General features: G+C 45.0%; 1 protein-coding gene across 1 annotated transcript in view; it reads right to left on the bottom strand.

The window, feature by feature from the left end:
• LOC131187654 (cytosolic phospholipase A2 epsilon-like) overlaps positions 1-20,710 on the bottom strand; it is a 49,469-nt gene extending 28,759 nt beyond the window's left edge. Inside the window, exons 1-4 of the mRNA XM_058162122.1 lie at positions 20,681-20,710; positions 18,846-18,932; positions 13,278-13,350; positions 4,235-4,371 (exon numbers count right to left, since the gene is read on the bottom strand). Coding sequence (XP_058018105.1) covers positions 4,235-4,371; positions 13,278-13,350; positions 18,846-18,932; positions 20,681-20,710 — 327 coding nt within the window. The remainder of the gene's footprint in view (positions 1-4,234; positions 4,372-13,277; positions 13,351-18,845; positions 18,933-20,680) is intronic.
• Positions 20,711-21,108: the final 398 nt, after the last annotated feature.

Genomic DNA, 21,108 nt, shown 5'->3' with positions numbered 1-21,108 from the left:
CTAGGGGCGGTGCTCATCTCCATTTCAAAGCTGAAAAGCCAGCACTGTCTGAAGACGTCTCTGTGGTCATGTGGCCGGCTTGACTAAATGTCAAAGGCGCACAGAACGCTGTTACTTTCCCACCATAGGTGGTCCTTATTTTTCTACTTGCAATTGAACTGCTAGGTTGGCAGAAGCCAGAACAAGTAACGGGAGCTCACCCCGTTATGCAGCACTAAGGATTCGAACCGCTGAACTGTCGATCTTTTGATCGACAAGCTCAGCATCTTAGCCACTGAGCCACCATGTCCCTGTTGATGGATGAATACAGCTATCCTATTATCATGGTGAACTTTCACTACCTAGTAATGTCATGGAATTATTTGCTCAAAAAGTTTTGATTCAATCTTAAATATTTTGTGAGAATTTCCAGAAATAAAACTAGTGATTCTGTTTAGAACCTTGTTGACATAAGGAATGGAGGAATAGAACATTATTTATGCAATTGATCTTAGATGTCCTCTCTGTGAAGAATTGTTTCCTGGGAAGTTCCATTTTATTAAATAAGCCAGGAGACAAAAGATGCAAGATTTGCCATGAGGCTGACCAGAAATATGTTTGATAACACAATCATGTCTACTGTGAGGTAGTATGGAACTGAGGACATAGACAATATGATTATAGATTTCAGTTCTAGCAATTACTTTCTTCCTTTGAATGTATTAGAGATAGGGGTGGGGGTTACCGGATAGATCTCAAGTGTGACAAACATATGAATAAAGTTAATTTTTTGGTCTTAAAGGAGGAGTGATATGCCCAATCCTGAAAAAGTCCTCCTTGAAACTAGAGGCTTATCTAACTATCACGATGTCATAGATGCCGCTTTTTGAAGCAAGGTCTCGAGCCTTGGAGTGTATGAAATTCTAAATGTTAATAAAAGGCATAATTACTTTGCCACTTTATAGTCTGAGTTCAGGTCTACTTTGGGGCCAATCTCTTGAGGGAGAAAGTTAGAAGGAACATGATTCCGGCAGCTCGGGAGTTCATGGCTTCCATGACAGCCTTGGACCTGACCCAAGTAGTTGATGGCCCTACTCACGTTGGGGGTAGCACTCTGGACTTGATTTTTGTCTCTGGTCAGTGGTTGAGAGATCTGGACTTGAAGGAAATAGTCATTGAACCTTTGTCATGGTCAGATCACTCTCTTCTTCGCCTGGACTTTCTGACCGCTATTCCCCACCGCAGGGAGACGGAGCCGATGGCTCTGATGGACCCAGAGGGGTTCCGTACGGAGCTTGGGCCATTTCCTGAGGGTCTGGCTCGCGGCTCGGCTAAGGAACTTGTTGCGGCCTGGGAACGGGCCGCGGCGGGGGCCTTAGACCGAGTCGTGCCTTTGCGGCCTCTGACCCGGCGCAGGTCCCAACCAGCTCCTTGGTTCTCCGAGGAGCTGCGAGGGATGAAGCGCCAGAGAAGACGCCTAGAGAGTTCTTGGAGGTCTAGCCGTTCGGAAGCTGATCGGACACTAGTGAAGTCCTACACTAGGACTTACCTAGTGGCATTGAGGGAAGCGAGGCGTAGCTACGCCTCCTCCCTCATTGCATCGGCAGATAACCGCCCAGCTGCCCTGTTTCGGGTGACTCGCTCCCTCTTACATCAGGGGGAGCGGGATGACCCGTTGCAGGGACGTGCTGAGGAGTTTAACGGTTATCTATACGATAAAATCGTTCAGCTTCGGGATGGTCTGGACCAGAATTGTAGTGATGCGGGTGAGACGGCTGAGGGCGGTCTTGGTGACATTTTATGGGATGAGTTTGACCCTGTGGCTCCCGAGGACATGGACAGGTTGTTGGGTAGGTTGAATGCCACCACGTGTTTACTGGACCCGTGCCCCTCCTGGTTGGTGCTGGCCACTCAGGAGGTGACACGAGGCTGGCTCCAGGCAATTACAAGTGCTTCCTTGGTGGAGGGAGTCTGCCCGACCGCCTTGAAAGAGGCGGTGGTGAGACCCCTCCTCAAGAAGCCTTCCCTGGACCCGGCTGTTTTAGGTAATTATCGTCCGGTCTCCAACCTTCCCTTCCCGGCGAAGGTTGTAGAGAGTATGGTGGCATATCAGTTTCCCTTACACCTGGATGAAACTGTCTATCTAGACCCGTTCCAGTCCGGCTTCCGGCCCGGTTACAGCACTGAGACGGTTTTGGTCGCGTTGGTGGATGATCTCTGGAGGGCCAGGGATAGGGGATGTTCCTCTGCCTTGGTCCTGTTAGACCTCTCAGCGGCTTTTGATACCATCGACCATGGTATCCTGCTGCGCCGGTTGGGGGGATTGGGAGTGGGAGGCACCGTTTATCGGTGGTTCTCCTCCTATCTCTCCGATCGGTCACAGACGGTGTTGACGGGGGGGCAGAGGTCGGCTCCGAGGCGCCTCACTTGTGGGGTGCCGCAGGGGTCGATCCTCTCGCCCCTTTTGTTCAACATCTATATGAAGCCGCTGGGTGAGATCATCAGTGGCTTCGGTGTGAGGTACCAGCTGTACGCTGATGACACCCAGCTGTACTTTTCCACACCGGGCCACCCCAACGAAGCTATCGAAGTGTTGTCCCGGTGCTTAGAGGCCGTACGGGTCTGGATGGGGAGAAACAGGCTCAAGCTCAATCCCTCCAAGACAGAGTGGCTGTGGATGCCGGCATCCCGGTACAGTCAGCTGAGTCCTCGGCTGACTGTTGGGGCAGTCATTGGCCCGATGGAAGGGGTGCGCAACTTGGGCGCCTCCTGATGAACGGCTGTCTTTGAAGATCATTTGACGGCCGCCTCCAGGAGAGCTTTTACCAGGTTCGCCTGGTGCGCCAGTTGCGCCTTTCTAGACCGGGATGCCCTATGCACGGTCACCACGCCTCGTGACGCCTCGCCTGGATTACTGCAATGCTCTCACATGGGGCTCCCTTGAAGGGCATCCGGAGGCTGCAGTTAGTTCAGAATGCGGCTGCGCGGGTTATAGAGGGAGCCCTCGTGGCTCTGATGACACCTATCCTGCGCAGACTGCACTGGCTACCTGTGGCCTTCCGGTGCGCTTCAAGGTGTTGGTAACCACCTTTAAAGCGCCCATGGCATAGAGCCGGGTTATCACGGGACCGCCTACTGCTACCGAATACCTCTCACCGACCCGTGCGCCTCACAGAGAGGGACTCTCAGGGTGCCGTCAGCTAGGCAGTGTTGCCTGGCACGCCCAGGAAGGGCCTTCTGTGGGGCTCCCACCCTCTGGAACGAACTCCCCCCAGGACTCCGTCAACTTCCGGACCTCCGAACCTTCCGTCGCGAGCTCAAGACGCATTTATTCATCTGTGCAGGACTGGCTTAGATTTTAAATTTATAGATTTTAAATTTATAGGGGTTTTAAATTTGGTTTTAAGATTTATATTTATATTTTTAATATTTGGCATTAGAATAAGTTTTTTAATAGTTATTTTAATTGTATACAAATGTTTTATGTGCCTGTGAACCGCCCTGAGTCCTTCGGGAGATAGGGCAGTATACAAATTTGAATAATAAATAAATAAAAATAAATGATTTTGTTAATCTTGCTTAATCTCTTAGTGCCTTATGATATTGTTAAACATAATCATTGCTAAAATATATTAATAATATGTTGTTAAAATAGTATAATGTTGGTTCTGGGGAGTGCTATCTTCAAGAATTCAGAACGGGAACTGCCATTACATTGGTATCAGTGGTGGGTTTCAAAAAATTTTACTACTGGTTCTGTGGGTGTGGCTTGGTAGGCATGGCTGGGGAAGGATACTGTAAAATCTCCATTCCCACCCAACTCCAGGGGAAGGATACTGCAAAATCCCCATTTCCTCTTTATCAGCTGGGACTCCGGAGGCAGAGAATATATGGGGGCGGGGCCAGTTCTCCGAACTACTCAAAATTTCCACTACCGGTTCTCCAGAACTGGTCAGAATCTGCTGAAACCCACCTCTGACTGGTATCATTCCTACTTGTAGGAATAGTTTCAGAGGCTGCATTCAAAACCACATTCAATGTAGTTACTAAATTAATCCTGCCAGTATAATATACTAATATAATATAGTAAAGCACAAGATAATCATACCATCTAGGTTCACACACCATGCTACAATACAAAATTTTTCCAAGGTACTAAGAAAGTTTTATACATTGTGTGAATGAAATTCCCACCTATCCCCAATGTAAACATAAAAGTGCATCCTATTGGAAAATATAGTTATTGGCTCCTCACCTTAGCCATATTCTGAATCCTGAAGAAGAATGTTTCATTCCAGACTGGATTTCTGCAATTTGAAATAGTTTTTGTCCGTGCAGTAACGAAGGAAGACGTTGGCAATCTCAGACTTACATAACAATCACTTTGGCTTACTGCAAACAACAAAAATGTAAATATGGAGAATTGAAATTTGAACTCAGTATGTATTAATTATATTAAGCATGTGCTTTCAAGTACTGATATAATATTCATATTGCCTTATATATCTCCCACAGACCTTCTCTACAATGGGTTTTTTTGCTGTGTCAGCATGTTGGATTCTAATTGATTTAAGGTTCACACCTTAAGCAGAGGCAATAAATTCAAGGTTGAGGACTGCTGTGCATCAGGATCACTTTTTGCAATAAATTATTTAAACAGGTAGTCATTGCAGACTGCACTGGCTGCCTGTTGTCTTCCGGGTGCGCTTCAAGGTACTGGTGACCACCACTAAAGCGCTCCATGGCTTAGGACCGGGTTACTTACTGGACTGTCTGCTGCCATCCTTTATCTCCCACTGACCTGTGCATTCTCACAGAGAGGGACTCCTTAGGGTGCCGTCAGCCAAGCAATGTCGGCTGGCGGCTCCCAGGGGAAGGGCCTTCTCTGTGGGGGCCCCTACCCTGTGGAACGAAATTCCCCCTGGACTTCGACAACTACCTGACCTTCGGACCTTTCGCCGCGAACTTAAGACTTACTTATTCCGTCTCGCTGGACTGGCTTGATTATTTAAATTTTTAGATGATTTTATGGGTTTGTAACTTTTATTATTTTTATAGGGTTGATCGTATTTTAATATTTGGCCACATTGAATAAGTTTTTTAATGGTTGTTTTTAATATTGTATGTATTGTTGTTGTGTTTTATTTTGGCTGTAAACCGCTCTGAGTCCTTCGGGAGAAGGGCGGTATACAAATTAAAATATTATTATTATTATTATTATTATTATCGATTTATGACCACAATTGAGCCCAACATTTATTTTGCTAAATGAGACATTTGTTAAATGAGTGTGCCTCATTTTACAACTTTTCTTGCCACAGTTGTTAAGTGAATCACTGCAGTTAAGTTAAGTTGTTAACTGAATCTGGCTTCCCCATTGACTTCGCTTGTCAGGAGGTCACAAAAGGTGATCACATGACCTCCCCAGACACTGCAACCATCGTAAATATGAGTCAGTTGCCAAGCATCGGAATTTTGAACACATGACCAGGGGATACTGCATAATAGTCATAATAAGTGTGAAAAACAGTCATAAGACACTTTTTTCAGTGCTGTTATAACTTTGGTCACTAAATGAACAGTTGCAAGTCAAGGACTACCTGTAATGATATTTGCTTTGGCAATAACATGAAGACCATGTTTTCAAAGAAATAATTTTATTTCTATATTCTATGTGAATCTTATATATTATATTCTGTTCTTCTGACCGACTAGTGTAGCTCACCATAGAATCAAGTTTTCTGAAGTTGTTGTTGTTGTTGTTGTTGTTGTTGTTGTTGTTGTTATTGTTATTATTATTATTATTTATTCACATTTTTATACCGCCCTTCTCCGAAGACTCAGGGCGGTGTACAGCAAGTAAAACGACAATAATCCAAAAACAATTTAAAATACCATAACAAAATTAAAAATCTAATTAAACTGCTGTATACTTAAAAATATTAGATAAAAATTACAAAAGATAAAAACCCCTGTTAAGAAACCCGCTAAAATCCCCAAATATTAAAATCAATCAATCAGGCCAGCCCCGCTTGGTGAAAAAAGAAAGTCTTGAGCTCGTGTTTAAAGGTCCGAAGATCAGGGAGAAGACGGAGTCCCACTGGCAGCTCGTTCCACAGAGGGGGCCCCCACAGAGAATGCTCTTCCCCTGGGGGTCGCCAGCCGACATTGGTTGGCCGACGGCACCCTAAGGAGGCCCTCCCTGTGAGAGCGCACTGGATGCACCGGACAATGGGAGGTAACTGGCGGCAGCAGGCGGTCCCGTAAATATCCCGGTCCGATGCCATGGAGCGCTTTAAAGGTGATAACCAACACCTTGAAGCACACCCGGAAGACCACCAGCAACCAATGCAGCCCACGCAGGAGAGGTGTTACATGGGAGCTACGAGGAGCTCCCTCAATCCCCCGTGCGGCCGCATTCTGTACCAGTTGGAGCCTCCGGATGCTCTTCAAGGGGAGCCCCATGTAGAGAGCATTGCAGTAATCCAGGCAGGAAGTGACGAGGGTGTTATGTATTAACAGTTGTGCCTTTAAATATTTGAGCGGGAAATCAGCACGTTGCTGATTGGTCGAAGCCTCCAACAGAACTGTATAAAAGGAGAGGTTTTTGCCCCAGCCTGTTGCTGGGTTCACCCTATATTAAAGAGCTGTTGTCACTACCCTGGTCTCCAGCCTCGTTACTTCCCGAACTTAACATTGGCGACGAAGGTGGGATCTCGAGGCTAAGGAGAACCAGAACCGAGCTGAAGCACGCTAGTCCCGAACCCAGCAAACTCAGGGCAGAAACGCGGAAATGGCAAACACGCCACCCGCACCGTACAACCCGGGCAAGGAGAAATGGGGAACATATATGACCCGTTTCGAAAGCTTTCTAGAAGCCAACGAACTACAGGATCCTGATAACCGCAAACGGGCTTACTTCCTAAGCCATTGCGGGCCGGAGGTAATCGAGATTGCGAAGCCCTGGCAGAGCCAACGCCGATACAATCGGTATCGTGGCCAACTCTGCAGACTTTGCTGAAAACCATTTCGCACCGACGCCGCCCAAATACGCAGCGGTTCGAATTGGAGAATGTAGACAGATGGAGGGCGAGTCCATCGGTGACTACATGGCCGCTTTAAGAAGAGCGCCCAAGGACTGCGGATACCGAGACTTAGACGGTGCTACTCGAGCAACTCATCCGAGGGGTCAAGGACATCCGCCACGGCGACGACTGCCAGCCAGGAGCAACCTGACACTAGCCACCGCCTGGACGAGGCCAGAGCACACGAAATGTCTACTAAAGCAGCAGAGACTCTGCAAAGCCTCTTCAATCCAAGGCGAGCGCAAAGCCAACGCCAGTACACCAGGAGGAGATTCAGTCCGAATCCGAAGGTGAGGCGAGGATGAGGAAGGGTCTGCCGGACCGAGAAACGCGACACTGAGGACCGTGACGAGTGCGGAAGCTGCGGAGGGCAGCATCAGCGCCAACGCTGCAGGTTTAAAGACGCAACATGCCGGCGGTGTGGGAAGAAAGGACACTTAGCTCAGGTTTGCAGAGCGGCCCAACCTTCCCGCCGAAAATTCAAATCGGCCAATCAAAACGCGGAACCGGAAAGGCGGCCCGATTGGTTCAAACAAGAAAGGCGAAGTCTAACCAAACGACTGTCATTATAGGCCGCGCCTCAACCAAAGTGGAAAAGAAGATCTTCACAAAGCCCAAGATCGAGGGAGTACGGTGCAGGCTTGAAGTAGACACGGGATCAGCGATCACCATCATGTCCTGGGACACCCTGGCGGTCGCTGCCGTCCGTCGCGAAGCGCCATCTGCAAGTACAGCGGCTACGAGTGCACGACTACCAGGGGAATCGCATCCCTGTTCGAGGGACCACCTCCGTCCGAGTCGAGTACGGCCCTCACAAAAAGACCCTGCCCATCACGATCGTCGAAGGAACTCTGCCCAGTCTGTTGGGACTAGACTGGTTTCGTGCCCTGGGCATGGGAGTGACTGGCATCTACAGAAGTGACTGCAATTTGAAAGACATTCTCTTTAACGAGTTCAAGATGTCTTCAAGGACTGCCTGGGCAAGTACAAGGGGACCCCTATTTCCTTCAACTTAGACCCCAGGTAGCCCCCATTAGGCTTAAGGCGAGGAGAGTCCTTTGCCCTAAAACCAAAATTGATAAGGAGCTGGACAAGCTCATAAATCAGGGGTTTTGGTGCCAGTCGATCACGCAAAGTGGGAGGCAATCGTCACCCCATCAAATCGGACGGGTCAATTAGAATTTGCGCTGACTACAAGGCGACGCTTAACAAAGCCTTACAGAAAAGCGCTTACCCGGTTCCGTGGTGCAACATTTATTGCACTCCTTGGGGCAAGGGCAAGTCTTTGCAAAGTTAGACTTGGCCCAAGCCTACCAACAACTGCCAGTAGACGCCCGCACAGCCGAAGCCCAAACGATTGTGACGCACAGGGGGCATTCAAGTGCACCGATTGCAATTTGGGGTTAGTGTGGCACCAGGGCTGTTCCAAAACCTGATGGAACGACTACTGCAAGGGCTCCCAGGGTAGTTCCTACTTGATGATGTCCTAATTTCAGGGAAAACATGGAGGAATTGGGGAGCGGTTAAGAAAGGTCTTGAGCATTTTCCGGACAGCGGATTAAAAGTCAAGACAAATAAATGTCAGATAGGGGTCGAATCGGTCGATTTCTTGGGCTACGGATAGACAAGAAAGGAATTCACCCTACTGAGAGCAAGGTTAAGGCAATTAGGAAGGCTCCAGCGCCCAAAAACAAAGCAGAGCTGCAGGCATTCCTGGGATTGGTTAATTTTACGCGGTCTTTTAAAGAACAAAGCAACTGCTATGGAACCGCTGCATAGGCTCTTAGGAAAAATACTGTTTGGTCTTGGGGAAAGTCAGAAAATAGGGCTTTTGAAGCAGTAAAGAACCTGCTCTCAAGTGATAGCCTGCTCATCCAATATCACGACTCACTACCCCTAGTGCTGGTTTGCGATCGTCCCCTTATGGGGTGGGGCTGTACTCAGCCATAGACTTCCAAACGGCACAGAAGCCCCTATAGCGTTCTACTCTAGAACGATGTCCTCCCCAGAGAGGAACTACAGCCAATTAGACAAAGAAGCATTAGCCATTGTATCAGGGGTCAAAAAATTCCATGAGTATGTCTTTGGGCGGAATTTTGAAATCGTGACTGACCACAGACCGTTACTGGGATTACTGGCTGGCGATCGCCAACGCCTGTGGCACTTTCGCCACGCTTGACTCGATGGACTATATTTTTAGCCGCTTACTCATACAAGCTGCAGCATCGACCGGGAAAGAAGTGGGGCATGCAGACGCATTGAGCCGATGCCCACTGCCAGGGGCGATCAAGACCCCACTCCGGGACACCCATCCTCCTTATTGACTCGTTGGACTCTGGCCCAGTCACATCAAAGGAAGTGGCTCGGCATCATACCGACATTGTGTTAAGGACTGTACTCGGTTGGGTACAGAGGGTGGCCGCTGCGCCGGGCGAACGGTTCAAAGAATTTGTTAAGAAACGTGATGAGCTCTCGGCTCAAGGGGTGCCTGTTATGGGGTGATCGTGTAATAATTCCTGTTAAGTTAAGGGGCAAGGTATTGGACCTCCTCCACGAGGTCACCCAGGCATCGTAAGGATGAAGGGGTTAGCTAGAAGCTATGTATGGTGGCCACTTGTGGACGCAGAGATTGCTGAGAGGGTAGGGAAATGCCAAGCCTGCCAAGAGTCCAGACCGCTACCCCAACAGCCCCAGTCAGAGAATGGGAAAAGCCCCAAGGGCCTTGGTCAAGAATCCACATTGACTTTGCTGGCCCTTTCACGGCCAAACGTTCCTAGTGGTGGTGGACGCATTTTCCAAATGGTTAGAGATCATACTTATGAAGTCCACCACAGCCGAAGCAGTAATCGCAACCCCGCGCCACCTATTCGCAACTCACGGGTTGCCGGACACCCTGGTGTCCGACAATGGGCCCCAATTCACGGCAGCCCAGTTTGAAGAGTACCTGGCAGAGGAAGGCATCCGACATGCCCTCTCTGCACCTTTCCACCCTGCGCCGAATGGTTTTGCAGAGCGTTCCGTCCGGAGCGCTAAGGAGGCATTGTCCAGGCTCAAGCCAGGTGACTGGCAAACAAAATAGACTTTTCCTAGCCGTCCAGCACAGAACCCCAAGCACAGCCACTGGGAAAAGCCCAGCCGAATTGCTAATGGGACGAAAACTCCGTGCCCACTTGATCGCTTGAACCCCATTACACACCCGAGGGTTACAAGGGGAGCTAGAAAAACAAGGAAATGAGCATAGGCGACCGGGTGTGGGCCCGAAACTATGGGGACGGCCCGAGTTGGGTCGCCGGACAAGTAACAAAAGTAACAGGGCCAAAATCGACGTGGTAGAGCTACCAGACAACCGAATGTGGCGGCGCCACATAGATCAGTTAAGGAAACGAATAACTGACCAAACCAAACCAACAGAGACAGGTAATGACCAATACCACTTTGAATCCACAGCTGACAATGACCCGGGAGGCGCAAGACTTAGCTGAGGTCCCAGAGTTCCAGCGACGCCATCAGGTCCCGAGGGAAACAGCAAGGAAAATTCCAAAATTAATCCAAGGCCGGATGGCCAAGAAAAAGAGTCGGCCAATAATCCAGAGCCCGATGGCCTAGAGAAAGAGCTGGGAGGAGAAAACAGCCTCCGACCAGCTCAAAACACCACCCAGAACTGAACCGCAGGTCAGAAAGAACTAGGAGACGCCCAGGTTATTTGCGTGACTACGTCGAAAAATAACATGTGAATAAATATGTAAATAAGACCAAGTGTTTTCTGGGAGGGGAGGAGTGTTATGTATTAACAGTTGTGCCTTTAAATATTTGAGCGGGAAATCAGCACGTTGCTGATTGGTCGAAGCCTCCAACAGAACTGTATAAAAGGAGAGGTTTTTGCCCCAGCCTGTTGCTGGGTTCACCCTATATTAAAGAGCTGTTGTCACTACCCTGGTCTCCAGCCTCGTTACTTCCCGAACTTAACAGAGGGCATGAGTGACTGTGCGTAACGAGTCCCAGTCCAGGAAAGGGCGCAATTGGCGAATCAGGTGGACCTGATAAAAAGCTCCCCTGGCGACGGCCATCAAATGGTCTTCTAAAGACAGCCGTGCATCCAGGAGAACGCCTAAATTGCACACCGATTCCCTCGGGGCCAACGATTCGCCCCCCCACAGTCAGCGATGGAGTAAGCTGACTGTGCCAGGACTCCGGCATCACAGCCACTCCATCTTGGATGGGTTGAGTCGGAGCCTGTTCGTCCCCATCCAGACCCGAACAGCTTCAAGACACTGAGTCATCACATCGATGGCTTTGTTGGGGTGGTTCGGGGTGGAAATGTACAGCTGAGTGTCGTCGGCGTACAACCCACCCCAAAACCACGAATGATCTCTCCCAGCGGCTTCATTATAAATGTTGAACAGGAGGGGTGAGAGAATCGACCCCTGCGGCACCCCACACGTGAGTTGCCTAGCGATCGATCTCTGCCCCCCTGTCAACACCGTCTGCGAACGGTCGGAGAGGTAGGAGGAGAACCAACGTAAAAAGGTGCCTCCCACTCCCAAACCCCCCAACCGTTGCAGCAAGATACCATGGTTGATGGTATCGAACGCCGCTGACAAATCTAACAGGACAAGAACAAAGGAGCAACCTCTGTCCCATGCCCTCCAGAGATCATCAACCAACGCGACCAAAGCCGTCTCTGTGCTGTACCCAGGCCTGAAGCCGGACTGGCACGGGTCTAGATAAACAGTTTCCTCCAGGTACCGGGGGAGCTGCCAAGCCACCACACTCTCAACAACCTTCGCCAAAAAGCGGAGGTTGGAGACCGGACAATAATTAGCCAAAATAGCTGGGTCCAGGGAAGGCCTCTTTCAAGGCAGCTGGGAAGACTCCCTCCCTCAGAGAAGCGCTGGTAAAGCGCTGGTAATTCCTTGGAGCCAGCCTTGTGTAACCTCTAATGACACAAGCATGAAGTACATTGTTGTTCACTGCTGGAACGGAGGAAAGGCCTGGAAGTTAGTGCTAAGAAATTACTTTTTGGAATGCTTCATCATTCTTACAACGTCTGTTTTCCCTCCACCCTACCACCTAGGGAACAATGTTTTATTACAGCATATAGACTTAATTAGTTGACAGTTAATCTGAAGGAAGGGCTAACCTGATGAACAACTGCATATTTCTTAGTCTAATTATCTGTGCTATGGATAGGATTTAATCCCTAAAGCTATTGGTAGAAATTAGTGGCATAAGAAAAAAAACCAAGCATAAATTGGAAGGGGAAGAGTAGGCTGAAGTATAAGTTATAAGCAGTGGTTTAAATATATAAAGAAGCCTTGGTCTGGGAGGGCAGGAGTGGTTCATGATGTTATTTTTTTTAAAAAAAATGTTTTGTGGCTTTTAATGCAGGGACAGCTGATGTTCAGCAGCTGACAAAAGCCTGTGATTTTGTTCCCAGCCTTGTCCCAAACACCTGAGTGGGAAAGGGCATCTCCATTTTCATTTCTCATTGACAACAATAAAAAACAACAACAAATTTCGAGTTTTTCAGCAAAGGCAATGATAGCAGTATCATATCTCTGCAGCGCTTGCAGCAGTAACTATTGCCAATGAAGTCCTGTAAATACAGGTAGTCTTCGACCGCAATTGAGCCCAAAATTTATGTTGCTAAGTGAAACATTTGTTAAGTGAGTTTGCCCCATTTTGCAATTTTTCTTGCCGCAGTTGTTAAGAGAATCACTGCAGTTGTTAAGTTAGTAACACGGTAGTTAAGTAAATCTGGCTTCCCCATTAACTCTGCTTGTCAGAAGGTCACAAAAGGGGATGATCACATGACCTCTGTTGATACTGCAACAGACATAAATATGAACCAGTTGCCAAGCGTCTTAATTTTGATCATGTGACCATAGGAATGCTGCTACAGTTGTAAGCATGAAAAACGGTCATTAGTCACTTCTTTCAGAGTCGTCGTAACTTTGAACAGTCACTAAATGAACTGCTGTAAGTCAAGGACTACCTGTAATATTTCATATAGATACTGTTACAACTTTTGAGAGCAGTTAATAAAACCAGCACTTTGAAAGCAATCCATAAGATTTAGACCAGGCTTCCAGATGTATTGGACTACAACTCCCAGATTACCAAGCAAACTTGACTAGCAGCCAGGGATTTCCAGCCTAACATACAGTAGTTGAAGGATGCTAGGCTGAGGAATGATGATTTAAAGATACTCACGCAAATCTGCTTCTCTGAGGTTTATCATTTTAATGATCCGAACAGATAGCAAAGAGAAAAGAGCTACTGGTCCCTAAAAGAAAGGAGAATAGAAGGCAAAACACCTTTAATGTTTCCTGACAAAGCGTGAGATAATTCACTATATAACCTGTCAACCAAATCCAAAAAATTTTTTAAAACCACATAAAAGTTCTCTGGCTGAAGATATTGTTGGAGCAACTACAAAACTAAAGAATCATTCTTGGCATGGTGAAATATATACATGTTTATTGATTTAAATTGAATTTTGGTTTTTTAAAAAATAATGAGTCTTCCCTAGATACTGATTTTGTTCTTCTTCTTCTTGTGCCATATCCATCATCAGACGTTGCCGATCATGTTGGCAATTTTGTGATTAGGGATTTTAATCACTTAAAGGAATTTGCCATTGTTCCACTGGTGGAAGGGACCTCAAAATAGCATCCTTCCTTGGTTTACAGTATTTTAAAAAGAGCATACATTCTCAGCTGATAGACTTCAGGAATCTTGGTTATCATTTTAGAAATTGGGAACGAAGAAATGATACACATTAGATTATATTTGCACTGCTAACTTTAGTGCTGATTGTAACAAAAATGTGGTATATGTTCACTGCAGACACTATATTTGTTTACTGTTAATCTGCTAAAATCAATGCAAATTTGTAGATTTATTCAGCCTCAAAACTAAATTCAGGTACACAACTATAAATAAATTAGCATTCATAAAATGTCAATACAAGTAAGGTTATGGATTTACATGAATGGTTGCCCAAGAGAATTTACCATATTTTTCGGAATATAAGATGGACATTAGTTTTTGGGGAGGAAAACAAGAAAAAAAAATCTGCCTCTGCCTACCAGCATCCAACGGTATTCATCTCGCTAGCGTCCTTGCAGCAAATAGCAAACAGCCTGGTCAGCTTCAGCACGTTATCGCAGCCTGATTCAGCAATAGCACCTGATTGGCGGTTGGATCAGCCTCCCGGAATACCACCAATCAGCTGTTCCAGGCTGCAGGGATTGCCATAGCCCATCGCTGCCTCCGTGCGTCATGTTTTTGGCCTCTGCACATTACATTTTCGGCCTCTGCATGCCCCGTTTTTTGGCCTCCACCTGGCGTATTTTCAGCCACTGCCACCACTGATCCCCACCGCCTAGAACCAGCCAAAAGTGCTACGCACGGCGGCCAAAAATGGGGCGTGCGGAGGCCAAAAAGCGATGCACAGAGGCAGCGATGGAACAGGTCTTAAATGGAGCATGTGGAGGCCAAAAACACGACAAATGGAGGTCGAAAACATCCAAAGGTTGGGGGCTGGCGGGTGGCTTTGGCAACACTCAATATATAAGACGCACTGCAATTTTCACCCACTTATACTCCGAAAAGTATGGTACTCATTTTTTGTTTACAAAAGGTCTTCGGAATTAAGTCTTTAAAGATCTTCCATCTGAGATTTATTCTATTTTTTTCCCTTAAACAGTGAACCTACAATTTGAGTCTAATAACAAAATGTAGTAGCATTCTGGAAGAAAGCCAGTTTTGTTATTACATGAAATGAAGCAGCTGCTTCAAGCAATAGGATAGGTGGTAAATTGGGGCTAAACTCTAATCTGCTGCCTTCTAATTTGCCACCAAGACAAACTGGTTGCTACTCTGTTTATGGAATGTTCGTGCCTGGTTTGTTTTGCTTTGTAAAACAGTAATACTAAAATCCAGCCTATATAAACATTACAATAAGAAACTAGCCCAATCACAACCTCGCAACAGCAACATGGAACTGTTTTAGTAAATCTGGTAAACAATTTTTAAAAAACAAAAGCATTGTAGTCTGAAGTATGTTCAAAAGGCCTTTCTATTGAACTCAGCATAATAGGAGTAATTGGAGAGAGAATTGGATACCCCATATGTCTAATCTGTTATTAATACCAGACTGGAATATTCTAGGGCCACTTATCAAAACAAACACAAGCACAACATTTGTGGTAAAAACTTTTGTTGAGACTTCTGAGAATGGCTGAAACTTTTTGATGTGACAGGCTCCAATCTGGGTGGGTCACCAGGACCAGAGGTTTAGACATCCGAACTTTCAGACTCGTGCTGGAGCCCATCCACAGGGGATTTTTCTCTCACCAGAATGTGTGCTTTGGGCTATTCTATGCATAGTACTTATGTGTTTATTTTTGATGTGAGTTCAGCAATTTCTGGTTCAATGTTGTTTTTAAAGTCCTCGGAGGCCTCCTATAGAGTCTAGGCTAAAATGCTCTGACACTACTTGGTCCTTGTTTTGAGTCCTGATATCATTTTAGTATAATTGTGAATTAATATTTGTAATTTATTTCACATGTAATCTGCATCTGCATAAGCACTGTCTTCTCCCCATCTCACTCCAATTTAAATCCTCCATCAGTGTAGCTGCTGTATGCATTTGTTGAAGTGAACAGCTCACCCAAAAAATTAGAATGTTTAATAAAATTTATTAGTTAAAATATATACTACCAGGCTCCTCCTCCTGATTTTTTGGCCAACATGCAGTAAATTAACTTTACTGCAAAGTTACTGTTTAACTTTAACTTTATTGTCATTTTATGTATATACACAGTACACCCAGTGGTGGGATTCAGCCAGTTCGCACTACTTTGAGAGAACCGGTTGTTAACTTTCTGAGCAGTTTGGCAAACTGGTTGTTGGAAGAAATCATTAGGGCAGAGAACCGGTTGTTAAATTACTTGAATCCCACCACTGAGTATACCCATACAACGAAATTCACTTAACACCCAAAGACCAGGCCCAGCACACATAACAATCCCCAAACACCCCACCCACCACACAATCCCCACCCCTGAACCACCCAAACATCCATACAACAGACCAAGTAATGCTGTCCAACAGCTCACTGATGGTGGCCCTTTAGTTCATTGTTGAGTGCAATTATAACTCTGGGATAAAACTATTCAGAAAATGTGTGGTCTGAGTTTTAATTGTTCTGTATCTTCTGCCAGAAGGCAACGGTCCAAAAAGATTGTAAGCAGGATGGGAAGAGTCTCTGAGAATGTTATGCAACTTCCTCAAACTTAAAATGGTTCTCCTAAAGTTACAACATAGTCCAGTGATGGTAAACCTATGACACATGTATCAAAGATGACATGCCATGACATTTTGGGTGACACACCAGCATTTAACAACATCTGGCAACTAGGGCTGAAGCAAAGACAGGGTCCTTACTTCAGATCCAGCATGCCAAATGCCACTGTCCAGGGTGACCTAGTTGGGAGGTGGGGGAGATAGAGAATTGTTTTCTTTTGTTGTGGAGGGGTGGGTTTACATGCCAGCAGAGTCAAATTAATCAAGGGTCTGTTCTGCTGTTGCACCTGCCCTCTGGAACATCTTACCCCTCAGTGTGAAGTTGGCCCCAACCTTCCTGACTTTTGTCAGAGCCTAAAGATCGGGATCTGCCAGTTAGCTTGGGGCTCCCAATGGGGTAGCAGCACAATGGAGGTGGTTGATCAATTAACCACAGATCCCACCCCTCCATACCCTGCTTTCACCCTCCCTATCTGTAATTGGCTCGTAGCATTTGCTGGTATAACGTGTGTGTGTGTGTGTGTGTGTGTGTGTGTGTGTGTGTGTGTCTCCAGAATTACCCTGTGGTAAAATGAACAGCCAATACATTTTATAAATAAATAAATTTTCCGAAGAATTTCCAAATTTTTCACATGCAGCAACCAAAGGGTTCACAATCACTGGCATATTCTCTCCATTTCTCTTGCGTGGTAAAATTCTACCTGAGAATTATTTGCTTAAGTTAAACCTGCTATTTTACGCCTACTAGAAACAATAGGTGTTTGAGTAGTCTCCAATCTAGACAATCAAAAGCATCTAAGGTTAGAATGAATAATTGTTTTATTAAATAAATAAATACCAGATGAACATTGGTTGCTGGCAAGAAAACTTTCTTGTGATCTCTATGCTAATTATAGGCTAACGATTTTAAAATATTATCATTCCTAATTGATGCACAAGAGCAGCTGTAAACACTAATAAAAATTTTCCTGGCTATCTCTGAGGTTTTGCTGTCACTGTCGTTCACTTAGGCATGGGCCCATTGTTATGTATTGTATATAGACCGATTCTTGAATACAGCTCATCTGTCTGGAACCTGCACTGCATATTAATACAATCAAACGAGGCCAGAGATATTTCATGAGAAGAGTCCTCCACTCCTGTGCTCGCAACAAAATCCCACAAGACTTGAAACTTTGCGCTTAGACAACTTAGAACTTCACTGCTTTCGGTCTGACATAAACATAATACATAAAATACATAAAATCATCTGCTACAATGTCCTACCAACCAATGAATGCTTCATCTTCAACCAAAACAATACAAGAGCACACAATAGATACAACTCATGGTAAACCAATCCAAACTAGACTGCAGAAAATACGACTTCAGTTACAGAGTTGTCAACACCTGACTCTGTGGTTTCTTCCTCAAATCACCAAAACTTTAACCATAGACTGTCTACTGTAGACCTCACCCCATTCCTAAGAGGTCTGTAAGGGGCATGCTTAAGCGCACCGGAGTGCCTACCATCCCTGTCCTAATGTTTTTTTTAATTCGTATCCTTTTCACGTATTCATAATTATGTTTACATTTGTATCTATCATAAAATACATGCTTGACAAAATGCATAAATAAAATAAAATAAAATAAAAATAAATAAAATAAAATAAAATAAATAAATAAATTCTGATCCTCTGTTGGAGCAGGAAAATACTCTCTCCTAATTGGTTGCTTGGCTGATCAGTTTCATATAAAAGGAGCTGTGTCAGCCAGCAAGCGCTGCCTCACAGATAGTATTGAATAAAGAACTGTTAGAAATCACTCCAGCCTCACTCCCATTCTTTGCCCAGAACTTAATATCCATCCTGTAAAATAAAATATCCTACAGGATAACATAAATATACCAGGTAACAATACCTAAGTGTTTTAAATTGAGAAAGGTGAGGGAAATAGGAGCTCAATACTTTTTCACCCAGAATTTTTTCTCCTTTTAATTCTCCCCTCTTCACCATTTTTTCCCACCTGTAGTGTTTAACTTAACAAAATATGGAATCTTTTGGTATGGTAAAGGGAATATGGTTTTGGTACAGGAGGGAGATAGTTCAGTTCGAACAGTTTAAACTTTTCTATCCTCTGAGTTTCCTCAGCTCAAAACCTTCCTATCAAGAACTTGACTTGCCTAACAAAAAAGCCCTCCAGTTACGGTGGATTATAACTGCCAGCAGTCTCAACCAGGATAAGCTTTTGAAATAGTGTGGGGAAGACTGTTTGAGGAAAAGCCACATTCCATTGTTGAGGCATAGGAAGGAATGCAATGTGTCATTTCTCTCTAAGCAACCATTCTTTTCCCCCTGTTTTCCATTTAATCAAAATATTTTGTATATGATGGAGAATGGAGAATTCCATGCAGTATATATGGAGGAAGAATTAAATTTTCTTAAAGTTTCCAGAAAATCTTTTCATAATAACTTCAAGGATTATGCTAACCTGCATTGAAGCTTGATCGGAAGAATGGCTCTCCCTTCTGTTATATTCAACTCTTCTTGTGTTTTCTTTATCCGATGGTCTTTCAGCCTAAAGATTTCCCAAATAATGACATAAATAACTTTAATAGGATTTACCATTGTCCTATGGGGGAGAACTAAACATTGTTAATGTTACCAGAAAACCTTTTCATAATACCTTCAAGCAGGGGTAAAATGCTCCTAGTTCAGACCGGATTGCCCGATCCGGTAGCAATGGCGACAGGTGGTTCGGAGAACCAGTAGCAAAAATCCCTGCCCTCACCCTCGCCCATGCTCAGAGGGGTTGTTTTTTTTTTACTTTTCAAAGTATTTTTTTTGGCCAAAGAAAAAATGCTTTTAAAAGTAAAATAAAAGCCTTTGATGATCGCACAGCTCAGCTGGGTGCTAGCCAAAAAATGTGGGGGGATGACTCAATTTTTCCTCCCAGCAGGCTTCCCTGAAGTTTCCCTGAAGCCTGCTGGGAGGAAAAATGGACTCCCTCCCCCCATTTTTTGGTTTGCCTAGCAGCCTGCTGGGAGGAAAAACGGGGTATGGGGGGGTTCGTTTTTGAGAGAGAGAGAAAGAGAAAGAAAGAAAGAAAGGCGGGAGGAAGGGAAGGGAAGGGAAGGAGGGAGGGAGGGAGAGAGAGAGGGAGGGAAAGAAGGAAGGAAGGAAGAGAGGAAGGAAGGAGCACAAACCTGGCACTAGACGCAGCTTCAGAGGATAATCCAGGGCTGGAAGGGACCTGGAAGTCATCTAGTCCTGCTCCAGCAGGACATTGCTAGTGAGTTTCTGTCTTTTGATCCCCCAGTCACATAGTCATGCCCACCCAGTCACATGACCCCCCACCAAGCCATGCCCACCAAGCCACGCCCACCAAGCCATGCCCACAGAACCGGTAGCAAAAAAAAATTAGATTTCACCCCTGCCTTCAAGGATTATACTGACCCACAATGAAGCTTCATCACAAAAATGGCTCTCTGTTCTATTACATTCAACTCTTCTTGTGTTTTCTTTATCTCAGGGTCTCCAACCTTGGCAACTTTCAGACTGGTGGACTTCAACTCCCAGAATTCTGGGAGCTGAAGTCCACCAGTCTGAAAGTTGCCAAGGTTGGAGACCCCTGAGATAAAGTTGCCAAGGTTGCCAAGTTGCCAAGTTGGAGACCCCTGCTTTATGTGATGGTCTTTCAGCCTAAAGATTTCCCAAATAATGACATAAATAACTTTAATAGGATTTACCATTGTCCTAAGAGGGAGAACTAAACATTCTTAATGTTACCAGAAAATCTTTTCATAATACCTTCAAGAATTATACTGACCCGCAATGAAGCTTCATCACAAAAATGGCTCTCTGTTCTATTACATTCAACTCTTCTTGTGTTTTCTTTATCTGATGATCTTTCGGCCTAAAGTTTTCCCAAATAATGACATAAATATCTTTAACAGCATTTATCACTGCCCTTTCCTCTTAAGTTTATACATGGAATATGCAGAGTGTATATGGCCTATATATAAGCTATGTTCATATGCTCAAGATGCCAATTTTTGGCAAATTTCCTTGAGAACCTAAATTGTATTGACAAGAAACAGCTCTCCAATCTCAGACATAAATCTCCTTAATTCTATTTGAATACACTAATATTAAAATGCCACTTTTAATGGGTGACATGTCTTATATCGGCTTAGTCTAAATGCACATTGAAATATTCAAGATGTTGAATAGCAGTGTTCCCCCTTCTTCATGTTCACTGGGAATAATTTTAGGTCTGGAAAGGTCTTCGTGAAATTCTGAGGAAAATATTTGATTTTGATTTACCAGTAGAATGGAAGAAGAGCTAATAGTCATCCTGTCAAACCCACTCCGAAGAATCACATACTGGGGCTTCAAAGGGAGGGGGGAGAATGAATGATTGTGATGTTTTCACCTTCTGCCCTTTTCTCCCCAATATATTTTCAACTTATTTCTGCACAGAGAAATTCTCAGTGGCAGAATAAAAATGTTAGATCCAAGCTGCACTCTGAGAACTTACTCAGAAATACAACTCCTAGGTCTTAACAAATGTGCATACATTTAAAATCTCTTGAGATGTACATTAAGACATAATGGTAAGTCTAGAGTAGCATAATTAGTTAGTCATTCATCTCTCCTGTTAACAACAATATGCCTTGCATTACGTACTACCTGACATTCAGTCCTATATGGAATTTCAATTCCATGAAATTTTCTTTTCATTTCTTCATTTT

The sequence above is a fragment of the Ahaetulla prasina genome, chromosome 1 (genome assembly GCF_028640845.1).
Source record: "Ahaetulla prasina isolate Xishuangbanna chromosome 1, ASM2864084v1, whole genome shotgun sequence".
Lineage (NCBI taxonomy): Eukaryota > Metazoa > Chordata > Lepidosauria > Squamata > Colubridae > Ahaetulla > Ahaetulla prasina.
The sequence above is the reverse complement of the archived record's forward strand: the minus strand, read 5'-3'. Positions and strand labels throughout refer to the sequence as shown.